The 12,537-nt window shown below is 45.0% G+C and overlaps 1 protein-coding gene across 2 annotated transcripts in view; it reads right to left on the bottom strand.

Moving 5' to 3' along the window:
* The window catches only part of VCAM1 (vascular cell adhesion molecule 1), a 130,269-nt gene that overhangs the window by 76,909 nt on the left and 40,823 nt on the right, over positions 1–12,537 (bottom strand). For both annotated transcript variants that reach the window (XM_086954425.1, XM_086954417.1), the window contains exon 4: positions 6,733–6,996. In XM_086954425.1, the coding sequence (XP_086810551.1) occupies positions 6,733–6,996 (264 nt within the window). The remainder of the gene's footprint in view (positions 1–6,732; positions 6,997–12,537) is intronic.

The following is a 12,537-nucleotide window of genomic DNA, read 5'->3' as shown; positions in this document are numbered from 1 at the left end:
ATTTACCAGGCCTTTACCTGTTACAAATCTCTTCTGCTTTTGGCAGGTGGATCTGTGCCTGGGTTTTACCCCATCCAGTAAACTCAGGAGTGGCAAAACTACACTGGTTGTAATTTTGTTTTTGCAGATTACAGAAGTGCTCGTCCAAAATGAGATTATCGTTCAACTTGAAATGGACCTCCAATTAGCAGGGAACTTGAGTTGGGAGCTCCAAGAGACTAAGAAAGAATGTTTCTCAGGGATAGGATGAAAACCTTGTGGGATCTGAATCTGTGATCCCGGGATTGGGTCGAATAGCGAGCAAAGCGGGGTAGTCAACAGTATAACGGAGCTCAAGGAGTATGAGATTAGAAGATGACTGTGGCAGACGTAGGTTACAAAGTTGGATATGTGAGAGAGGGCGGATTCTGTGAAGCATAGTGTCCTGAATCCAGGTTGGAAATGTTCAATGGGTGTAGTGAGGAAGGAGGTTAGCCCACTCAAAAATTGTTTAAGAATTATTTTAGAAGAATGGAAGTAGAGAAACAGGATGATAGTTAGCAGAGGACATAATGATTACTTTTCTAAAGGGACAGAACAACCTCAGATTTAAAGCAACGAGGGTAGGTGTTTGTGATGACGGAGCCATTGACAATGGAATTGGGGAATCAGGTTTGAGTCTCAGCATCAGCTCAACATCCTATGATTCTGGGTAAATTGATTAATCTCCCTGTGCCTAACAAAGGTAAGTTTGCTCTATATAAAATGGCAAGGAAACAAAAAAAACATAAGCACAGGCTAGACTCCAAATGTTACTGGCACTTCCAACATGCTTTATGCTATTTTGGGTTTCCTTCCTTTCTGACTCTCCTGCTCTTTCTCACACTTTTGCTAGTGTTAAGAAGGAGCCGGAAGGTGATTCTTCAAGTAGTTTATTGAAGCATAAATATAGAAGCACAGGCGGAGCCAGCAACACATCTAATAGCCAAGCAGCCAGAGCGTAACTGACACACAGGAGAGAATACAGTCGATGCAAGGGTAAACATTCTAGAGGCTTGCAACAGCACGAGCCTTAAAGCAATACTAATAAATAAATCACAACATAACACATCCCCCCCCCTTACAAGGAACAAAAGGAAAGGCGAGGGAGAAAAAGGTAAACGGGAAGGGGAGACAATACAAGGACAATAAGAAAAAGGAAATCTACCAAACAAAGTCTACCTAACATAATCCTTAAGCCAACCAGGCGAAACTCTCAACCTCTTAGAGTTATCTGTGACTGGTAAAGCTGGAACAGAATTAGCGTGAGTAAGAGCAGGGCAAGAAGTTACATTAGTATCAATCACAATAGGATCACTAACATCAGTATCACACACATTAGGATCACTAATCACCTCTTCCCCCTCCCCTAAATGAGGAAGTGACAAATTTGGCGCTAACTGAGACTGTAGATCAGTATTTTCAAAATAATCCTCAATCCAACCAAAATCTCCAGAAGATCTCTTCTCTGGCTCCACGTTCTCCACACCATGGTCTTGGCAACAGTCAAAGGCAACATCCTTTAAATTCCAAACTTTGCCATCGTTCAATCTGACAGAATTCCTGAGAACCTCAACCACCATTTTAGGTGAATCAAATTTATTTTCACCCTTGGCCACTCTGTAAGGTTTCCTAACTCTTACCCAATCGCCAGCATTTATAACAGCATCTCTAGCACCATGGCGTCTGTCATAGTAAACCTTGCTTTTATCGTGAGCCAAAACCAGACTATTTTTAACTTCCTCAGGGGACCACTCCTGAACACTGTCTTTGAAAACCCAACCTGGATTAAACTTGCATCTGGGTAGTCTACCTCTCATCATAACAAAAGGGGAGATACCAGTGCAATTATTCAAAGTGACTTTGTAGGACCACACCGCCTTCTGCACCTCCAATTTCCAATCTAAGTTTTTGTTGTTGGCAGCTTGCAAAATACCTTTAATAACTCTATTAAAGCGTTCAACTGTCCCGTTCCCACTGGGATTGTATAAAGAGGGGGTTTTATGTGTGATGCCACATTTTGCAAAGTACTCTTTAGCATCTTTTGATAAAAATTGAACTCCATTATCCGTTAGGATATTAACTGGTAGTCCTTCCACTACAAAAATTTTGTCCAAAAACTTTAAAACAGTTTTGGTATCCACATTCCCTACGAACTTAACTATAGGCCATTTGGTAAAAAGATCAATGGCAACCAATCCGTATTCTTTCTCAACCCCAATTGGACCAAAAATGTCCACAGCAATAGTCTCCCACGGGAGACTAGGAATAAGTCCTTCACTCATGGTTGGTCTCAAGGTCTTCAAGGACTTGTCGGCTGAGCTAAAAACAGAACACGCTATAACAAAAATCTCAACTTCCTTGTCAACTTTCGGCCACCAAAACAAATTTTTGACTGCTAATTTAGTTCTTACTATGCCAAAATGTCCCTCATGGCACATTTGTAAAACTCTTTTTCTCAAACCTACAGGTGGGACGATTCTATCACCCCTCATCAACATGTCTCCTTCTAATGATAATTCATAACGGATTTCCCAAAATGACTTCAAACTGCCTGACATATGCTTTTCTTTAGGCCACCCTTGACAGATAAACTTAGAAACTTGTACCAAATCCTTGTCCAATCCATGTTCCCTTGACCAATCCTCCCTGCTGATAGCTGGAGCTCCAGAATCGTGTACAAACGCCACCGTGAATTTCCCCCATGGGTCGTCCACGCACTCCTCTAGAGGGGAAGGTAACCTTGATAAACAATCGGCTACCACATTGTCTCTCCCAGGTACGTAAGTGATGTTATATATGTATTCTTTCATGCGCATGGAGATCCTGGCTAATCTAGCTGAAGCGGTTGCAGTGCCCTCCGTGGACAAAATATGGACTAACGGTCTATGGTCTGTCCTAATGTTGACCATCTTACCCCACACAAAAGCACGAAAATGTTCTAAAGCCCATGCACAGGCTAAGGCCTCCCTCTCTATGATAGGATATCTGCTTTCTGCCGGGGATAAGGCTCTGGACGCAAACAAAATGATCCTCTCCTTACCATTTTCTCCAATTTGTGATAACACCGCGCCCAAACCTTTGTCGCTAGCATCGGTTGTCAAACAGCAATCTAAATTGGGGTCAAAACTAGATAAGGCATTTACTTTCTGAAGTTCCCACTTAATCTCAGCAAACTCACGTTCACACTCCTTGGTCCATTCAAATTTCACATTTTTCTTAAGCAAGGACCTGATATGATATACCTTAGAGGCGAAGTTTTTAACAAACTTAGCGCAGTATTCTGCCATTCCCAAAAAGGATTTGATTTCCTCCTTGGATTCAGGTGCAGGCGAAGCAACAATGCTTTCAATGAGAGATGCCTTTGGCCTGACACCCTCCTCGCTGATTATATGGCCAAGGTAAGAAACACTTCTCTCACCAAATTTGCATTTGGACAATTCGACAGTTAACCCTGCAGAGCTGAGTGTCTCGAAAACTTTCCAGAGTTTAGTGTCGTGGTCCTCCTTGTCATTACCTGCAATCAAAACATCATCCTGAAAGAAACAAATGCCATCCATATTGCCAAACAACTTGTGCATTAAACGCTGAAAAACAGCTGCGGCTGAAGCAAGGCCGAATGGCATCCTTATGAACTGGAAGCAGCCAAACGGCGTGATAAAAGCCGTTAAGTGTCTAGATTCAGGATTCAAAACTACTTGGTGGTAAGCAGCTGAAAGGTCTACCGTGGAGAACCACGTTGCCCCTCTTAAAGAAGAAACCATCTCGTTAATTTTTGGTAAAGGGAAACGTTCAATTACTATATTCTTGTTAAGGTGGCGTAAATCGATACACAAACGAATCTTGCCATTGGATTTTCTCGCTACAACTACTGGACTAATCCATTCTGAGGAATCTACCTCTTCGATAACACCCTTGGCAAGAAGACCTTGAATTTCTTTTTTTACTTCATCCCTAATTAACAAGGGAATGGGTCTGACCTTATGCACTTTAGGTAGTGCGTCACTCTTGAGCATGATTCTGTGCTCAAAACCTTTTAACTGGCCTAATTGACCACTCACCACTTTAGTAAATTTACGTTTCAAGGTGTCTTCAATCTTACTGCACTCATCTACAACTAAGACTTTCTCCTTACTGTTAGGGTCTAGGATGATGTGGAGGTTTTTCTGGTCGAACCAACCAAGGACAGATGGTCCCGTTTTGGCTATGTACACTTTGCCTCTAGTGAGTCTACCTTTAAATAGGAATGTGAGCCACCTAAAACCCAATAAACCAATTCTATCGCCTGTGTAACTCACAGGATTAGCGTCTGAAGGGTTCAACTTATCCCTTAATTTGCTAGTAAATTTCTTCCTCCATACCTCCTCATTTATAATAGTGTATGGGGATCCCGAGTCAGCATATACATGTACCTTAATGCCACCCAAGGACACTTCGCAAATTGGTTTACCTTCCATTGCTTCATCAGTGATATTTAGCATGTAATTACCACTTACATTTTTGATACAAACATCCTCATCCTCACCACTCTCACTAGCACTGCCATCATCATTCCAAATACACTTGACATTGCTGCGTTTGCGGCACATTTTGCTAAAATGTCCTATTAGACCGCAGACACTACACTTCTTCCGTAAAGCAGGGCACGACTTGAAATAAGCCATATGATCCTTGCTACCACAACGGTAACATTTCCTGTCCTCTGGCTTGTTGTCTCTCGCTTGGTTCTTGAACGGTTGATTAAAGTTCTTGTTCTGAAACTGTTTGGTCTGATACTTTGTTGATCCTTGAATCTTGAACACTGCAGATGACGTTTTGTCTAAATCCTTCACTGTGTCTTTGACAATGACAGCACATCTCCCTGACATTTCCGACTTCCTCATGATAGCAAGTACATCATCAAGAGGTGCATCACCATTGACCCAAAGTCGATCTTGAATAGGTGAATTGTCATTATGCATAACCAATTGGTCTCTAATGAGGTCATCATGTAGGTTGTCGAACTTAGAGTCAATAGCCAGTTTTTTTAAATCATCCAGCCACTCATCAACCAATTCTTCCTTCTTTTGTTTTCTTTGGAAAAACTTGTGCCTCACAACACCTATGCATACTTTAGGAGCAAAATACCTGTCCATATCAGCAATTGCGTTATCAAATTCACTTAAGTCAGTATCCACCATTTTTTGCATTCGTGAAAAGGTTTTTAAACCTTTAGGCCCCAAGGAGTGGAATAGTATCCTTTTCTTTTGCTCAGGCTTCATTTTGCCATTTTCATCAATGGCACAAATATAGTTATTAAAATACTCCTTCCATTCCACCCACTTCATGTCAGGTTGAGAACCTGTAGCCCAAAAAGGTTGTGGGGGACTAATAACGAAACTTTGTTGGGCCATTGCAGTATCTTTGGTTTGATCACCAGTTTGATCACCAGTATCCATAAAATGAAGTAAACAAAATAAAATAAAAAGAAAATAGTAGAAGAACAATAAGATACTGCACGTAAATGTAAAAGTAAGTGTTCCGACTGTCTCACCTGTGCTCCTCGTGAAAAATGGTGAATAAGTGATTCCGCTTATAGAAATAATTCTGCCTGTTGCGTGTAAGCACTGTGAAGAAAGGCAGCGTGAAGCGGCGTGTGAAATTGACAAGCGCCGACTGCCGAAGTGATCTCCCAAAATGGCCGCTACGCAGGGTCACGCAGCGTGACCTTACGCGCCTCCGTCACACGCCTCCGTCACACGTCACACCAATACTGCGAGTGTGATGACGTAGGGGAGTCGCGTAGGTAGCATAGATCGCGCAACATGGAGCGCGAGTGGAACTCTGTTCAGCAATCAAAAGATGCAGGCGATGTCGTCTGAAATCGTGAGTGGTAACGATTTTCTGGGCCTACCTTAAGTAGCTTTACAAAGTCCATCCTTGGTTAAATCAGAACAGGCGGAGTAGCGGTCCATAGGTGCAGGGAGTGTAGAACAGGTTGATGAATCCTCCGGTATGGTTGAAAGTGTCCAAGCTGTTCTCCTTCTTTTTTTTTTTTTTTTAAAATGCGTAAAAATGAAATAATAAAGATTCAGATCCCTCGTCGTCGCCAGTTGTTAAGAAGGAGCCGGAAGGTGATTCTTCAAGTAGTTTATTGAAGCATAAATATAGAAGCACAGGCGGAGCCAGCAACACATCTAATAGCCAAGCAGCCAGAGCGTAACTGACACACAGGAGAGAATACAGTCGATGCAAGGGTAAACATTCTAGAGGCTTGCAACAGCACGAGCCTTAAAGCAATACTAATAAATAAATCACAACATAACAGCTAGCCTAGGGTAGGAGAACATACACTACTTCAATGGCTGGAGGGAGGTGGTAAAGCTAAACCCTTCAGGGGCATGTACTCATACGTCCTACTCAAGGGCACCAGACAATGCATGTTGGCCAGACCTATACTGTCATTAAAAGTAAGGGTCCCAGGCACTGGCAAAAACGTACAACTATAGTTACTATAACTGAGAGTCTCTAGAAGTGACATGTGACTGAATGAGGAGTGACATGCTAATAGCTGCTATGATGAGTATATCAGAGCAACTGAATATAGGTCTTGGGTACAGTCATTTTAAGAATCTTTCAGTAAGTTTCTCTATATTACTGGACCCTGTTTTGTGTCAGTCATCTCACCAGTTCTAAAAGTAATGGAAACATAAACCCGCCATTAAAGTCGTATACCTTGTACAATGATTTCAGTGGTGGTAGAGTGACTCCCCACTTCGTTGCTTGCTTCGCAGATGTACACTCCAGAGTCACTCATGTTAGCTCTATTGAAGGTGATGATATCGCCTTCTCCGAGGGGTAGTCGCCCGCTCTCAGACTCTTTTGCCCACGTCATCTTTGGCGGAGGGTTACTCTTGGCCCCACAGTTGAGCGTCAGACGGTCTCCTTCTCTCACAGTGGCGGACGGAGATTCAGAGATAATCACACTCTGTGGAGCATCTTAGGAAAACAAAATGCGAGATGTGTTAGCACTAATGTTCCTATTTCAAACCCAATAGCTGACTAGATCTCCGTTTAACACACAGACAGGGCCAAAATACAATACAGAGAAAGGTTGGATGTAACATCAAATATAGTCATAGGTTAAACAAGGGTACAATGTACATCTATTTTTGGTAATGCTAACAACTGGGGAGGGAGAAGGCATGACGCTGAACAGGGGGAGGGAGAAAAAGGTGGGCACAGAGGATTAGCACTGTCGGCAGCAGCAATATTGTGTACAAGTCAGAGTGGGCAGCCACTTTGCCCAGTATGAACAGGAGTACAGCATGCCCCCTAGTAGCAACATGCCACTGCTACCCTCCCTCCACAACCAGGAGTCTGCAAGAGGAACACATGATCACTGCCTACTGCCTCTGCTAAGTGCAGAGAAAAAAGGAACTGGTCATTCCTGCTATGCTCTGGCTACCAAATGAACTTGCCGGCCGTGATGAGAAGCAGCACTGCCCTAAGACAGAGCCCAGAGTAGTGAGTAACAAGCAGGACAAGAAAAGAGGCTCTGTACCGCAGCAAAAGACTGCTAAGAGTGCACCATACACCTTTGTGAGCAGGTCATCTTTTAAATGGGAGAGACTTTGAGCCCCTACCCAAAGCATCCCAGCCAAAAGGCAGCAAGGTCCACGAAAGGCAAGAGGAGGGTCTGTGCCCCCAGTGGCTATCTGACGCCATTGCAAGTAAGGAGATTGTGCCACATGCCCCCAGTGGTGAACGGACACCACTGCAATTCAGGAAAATGGGCAAGCCAAGTGCCAGAAGAGGGCACCCTGAAGAAGGACCAAGAACGCAAAGTCAGAGGTGCACAGAAGCCTGCATCCAGAAACTTGACAACAGGGGCAGATCCTCGGGAGGGAGAGACCTCTATGAAAGAAGAAGCAATGATGAATGGAAGAGGCTGCACCAGCGTGCAGCCCCAGCACAGATTGGCCACTGTTGCCTCAACATTGAGTATGTCACAGGAAGTGAACGACCCAGCCAAGCTTGCCTGAATGGGGGCAGGAACAGACACCACAACAGCTCAGGCTCAAGGTACTAGCACAATCTCCTTTAGCAAAGAAAAAGGAGGAAAGGTGACCCTCCATCTAGGCAGCGGTGCACCAAGAGGATCCCCAAGGAAGGGACTATAACTGGGAGAGTATTACGCAAAGAAGAAGAGCGTGGCATGATGCCACAATGCAAAGGAGTCCAAGAGAGGGAGAGAAGAGCTTGGCACAATGCCACCGTGCAAGAAAAAAGAGAGAAGAGCATGGCACAATGCCACATCTTGGAAGAATCCAAGTGAAGAGCGTGGCAAGGTGTTTCCACATCGTGAAGAAGATGAAAGAGGAGTAGAAGAGAGTGGCACAAGGCCTCAGCAACAACTCGCAAAGAGAACTAGGAAAGAAGCAGAGGTGAAACAAGAGTGTGACAGACTTGTCAAATGGAAGATCCTGACATCCACAGGTGTGCAGGAGGAAGTAAGAAGGGCGACAAGTGTCATTGCACCAAATAAGACGTCGTTATCTGCAGCACGGGTTGTCCAGTGATGATGGTCATCATTTACAGGTGCATCACCCTAAGTCATCTCAGGAGCATCACACCACCAGAGTGGAGCTGAATGACTGCAAATCAACCAGAGGCTAACAACACATCCCCGGCACCATAGGAGGTTGGCCACCCAGGAACTTTCTGTGAGGCCAGTTAACCCAAAGCCTGCAGAAGAGAGCATACTAGACCATTAGACGATCCACCCTTCGGGGGTTCATGAGGCTTGGATATGGGAGTTTCACAGTGACCCCATTGTGCAGCCTCCGAGAGGCCCAGCATAGCCCACACAGTCACATTGCAATCCAGGGCCAAGGGCCTCAAAGGAATTCCGGTGAGAGGGGAATCCAGAGGTGCGTCTGCAGCAGCTCCACGACAGGCACCAGGAAGCATAGAGGTCGTGGACAGAGGCTGGTCACCCAAAGTCTACCTTATGAAGGCCTGTGCACCTGAGTCTTGATGGCCAGAGCACACATACCATGTGACAACCACCCTTTGTGGCTCCAAGAGCGACTTGGTTGTGGTCCTGTTGGCACTTCCTCTGCAATGCCTTTGCAACGCCTACAAGAGGCCCCGCACAGTCCACACAGTCGCATGACAGCCCAGAAAAAAGGGCGCCCAGAACACTCCTGTAAGAGGGGAGTCCTGGCATGAGAGGGAAGGCTGAAACTGCTCCACCAGCAGGTACTTGGAAGCATCACAGCCTTCAAGGAAGAGTCACTTTTAATCAATGTTGTCCTCAGTCTGCAGGTTTGCCATCTATCGGAGCCTGAGCGGGCTTTCGTGCTTCATTTATAATCGGCCTCCGGGTGGACCAGGTTCCAGGGGCATTTGGAATTATAGGAGGGGGTGCATGGCCCCTCTCCTGGGGATTACTAATACCCCAGAGGCCACCACCACCCCAGGGCTTGTTATTAAAAGAAATGCAGGGGAGGCCTTAAGGGGACCATCACCTCCCTGGGGCTTATTATTTTATAAATGGGGGGGACCTCATGGCCAACCCTGCCCTGGGGACCACCATCTCCCCTGGGTTTTGCCACCACCTCCCCTGGGTTTTCTGTTTAACTAATGAGGGGAACCATGCTGAAGCCCTGTAGCCCCGGGGGTGCCACCGCCCCGTGGCTTACATTTTAAATAATGCAGGTGGGGCAGTGCGGACCCCACCTTCAGCCCTAGAGGTGCCATTTCCCTGATGCTTTCATTTTAAATAAAATGGGTGTGGCCACATGGACCCCCACAGCTTCGGGGATGCTACCTCCCCGATGCTAAATCAAACAATGGAGGAGGGCAACAAGGCCCCCCTCCTGGAGCCATAGATGGCCCGAGGGACCGCCACCCCCCAGGGCCGGCCTCTGCTATGCCAGGGGTGCTCAGCCCCCGGACATAGCTATCTGCTATGGCTTGGCGAGAGCTTTACTGCTCCCGTAAAGCCATAGTAATCTGTGCTTACTTTCAGCAAGCAAGAGCATTGAAAACGCTCTCCCATGTTGAAAATGAGCACAATTGCTTTGACAGAGAAGGAGCTACATGTTAGCAGCTCCCTATATGCCAAAGCAATGCCTGATCCCACAGGAGGCATGGATCAACGTGGGCCTTTGAGGCTCCACCGCAGTCCCCAACAGAGTGGGACTAGGGCACCTACAAGTGAGGCCAGACCCAAGGGGATGGGCGCCGGGGACTAAATTTGTCCCGAGGAGGGTTGGCTGCTCGGCCCCCCTCTGTTAATATTAAAAAGTCAATTTAAAAAAAGCAGAGGGGTTCTGGGGCCAAAATCAGTCCAAGGAGGGGAGGGGGCTGCACAGTCCCCCTCTCAAATAAATAAAAAAGCAGGTTGCTGGAGGCCAAGCTCCTTTTTTCCACCACTCTGCAAATGTGCCTCCTGGTGCAGTGCTGGTTGCGGGATAATGTTCCCTGTGATGCTGAGGGTCCTTGGAGGCCAACAGATCCTCCTGTTACTTCCAGTAAGTCCCACAGAGCACAATTGCTGAAAGGTCTTAGGAGGCCATGCACCCTTTCTCCACCCATCTGCAAACGCGCCTCCTGACGCACTGCTGGTTGGGGGGATGATACTCATTGGATGCTCAGGTCCTTGGGGGATAACAAGCCCTCCTGTTACCTCCAGTAAGTCCCACAGAGTACAATTGCTGAAAGGTCTTAGGAGGCCATGCACCCTTTCTCCACCCATCTGCAAATGTGCATCCTAGTGCACTGCTGTTTGGGGGATAAAGTTGTCTTGGATGCTGATGGTTCTTGGGGCCCAAAAGTCCTCCTGTTATCTCTAGTAAGTCCGACACAGCAGGATTCCTGAAAGCTGGTCAGATGCCCTGCCCCCTTTCTTCTCCACTCTGCTGACTCAACTACTAGTTAAAAAAACATAGAAATTAAAAAAACTAAAGGTTACAGGGACGTTATAGTTAGGAAATACATTTTGAAAAACCTTAGAAATTCACTTAGAACGCAAAGGTTACAGGGTTGTTATAGTTAGCAAATAGAATTTTAAAAAACCTTAGAAATTCACAGAAAAAAACCCAAAGATTACAGGGATGTTATATTTAGGCTCATATTTCACTCATACTAAACCAGTGAAATTTGGCAGCTATAGTTGCCTGGGCAACTACAACTTATGCCCCCAGAATGCACTGCTTATGACCTCACATATTACTTCACTCATGACATGGTCAGTGACATCACTCATGACATCACTGATGACATCTCAAAGGATATCACTGATGACATCACTGATGCACCCTTCCCATACATATATTAAAGAAAATTATGTCTGCCATTTGTTTGCCCCAATCCTGTGGTAGTCCTGCAGGACTGCTGGAAAAAAACAAGTAGACACTTTTTCATTTTGGCCCCAGGAGTTTGCCTATGGGTCCCCCATGAGGCCTATGTGGTCAAGGTATGCCTAGCCTGCCCCCTATATCATGGTTTTAAAAAAAAGTTCAGGACAGTGGATTAAGTACCCAAGTCTTCTAATAGCTGCCAGCAGCATTTTTCTCATGTTGCTGACAGCCTATCAGAGCGATCCTCCTGAGGAAGTCTGACTCCTATTGGAGCAAGATGGCTTAAGGGTAAAAAAGATCCCTGCGCAAATCAGAACAATTTTTAAATTGGTGCTCCTGGAGACTCTCGAGAGCCGTTTGCGGACCCCACCATTCAGATTTTTTAGTATTTATAAACCTTAATTTCTCAAAAACTACTGAACAGATTTACACCAAATCACAAAATGCACAATCTGTGAACCAAGATCTTGCTTTCTGCCAAATTTGGTGTAATTCCGTTGAGCAGTTTTTGCAGGAGCGGTTCCTATAATGTGTTCGGGATTTTGATTTTTGGGGAGCACTTTTTTCTCAGGCCCTGCTTGACGGATTACTCCAAAACTTTCGATGCACACACTTAGCAAAACAGAGCACCCTTTTTGCAAGTTCAGTGAAGATTCGTCAAACAGTGCCAAAGGTATTAGCAACACAAAAAAAAATTCCTATGGAAACGCTGACCTAACTATAACTCCTAGTGGCGATCCGCCACAAAAAAACGAATATATATATTAATATATAAAAAAAAACAAAAGTTAAAGTAACTTTATAGTTAGGTTTGTCAGTCTCACCATTCATATTTTGAACTTAAAAAAACACAGAAGTTCATCATCATAAAAACTTTATTTCGGTCCGAAGACCATAAAAGTGTAATACAGTTTGTACAAGCGATTAAAAACAGACTGAATACATTATTAGCTTAATAAAAAAAAATTCTTCAAACCATAATCTAAAATTCATCAGGGCCTTGCTTTAGCCTCAGATGCTGGGTGGCAGCCATTAGCAGCACAACAATCTACTCAATTAAAGGAGACAACCCCACCTGGCTCAAATGACAGTGGCAAACTGACTATTATATTAGGCAATGCACCCTCGGTGGGCTACGCTTCATCTGTCTTTTCTGATGCACTCACTGTAA

This window comes from Lissotriton vulgaris, chromosome 1_1 (genome assembly GCF_964263255.1).
Source record: "Lissotriton vulgaris chromosome 1_1, aLisVul1.2, whole genome shotgun sequence".
Lineage (NCBI taxonomy): Eukaryota > Metazoa > Chordata > Amphibia > Caudata > Salamandridae > Lissotriton > Lissotriton vulgaris.
Note: the sequence above shows the minus strand (reverse complement) of the source record. Positions and strands in the feature narration are given on the sequence as shown.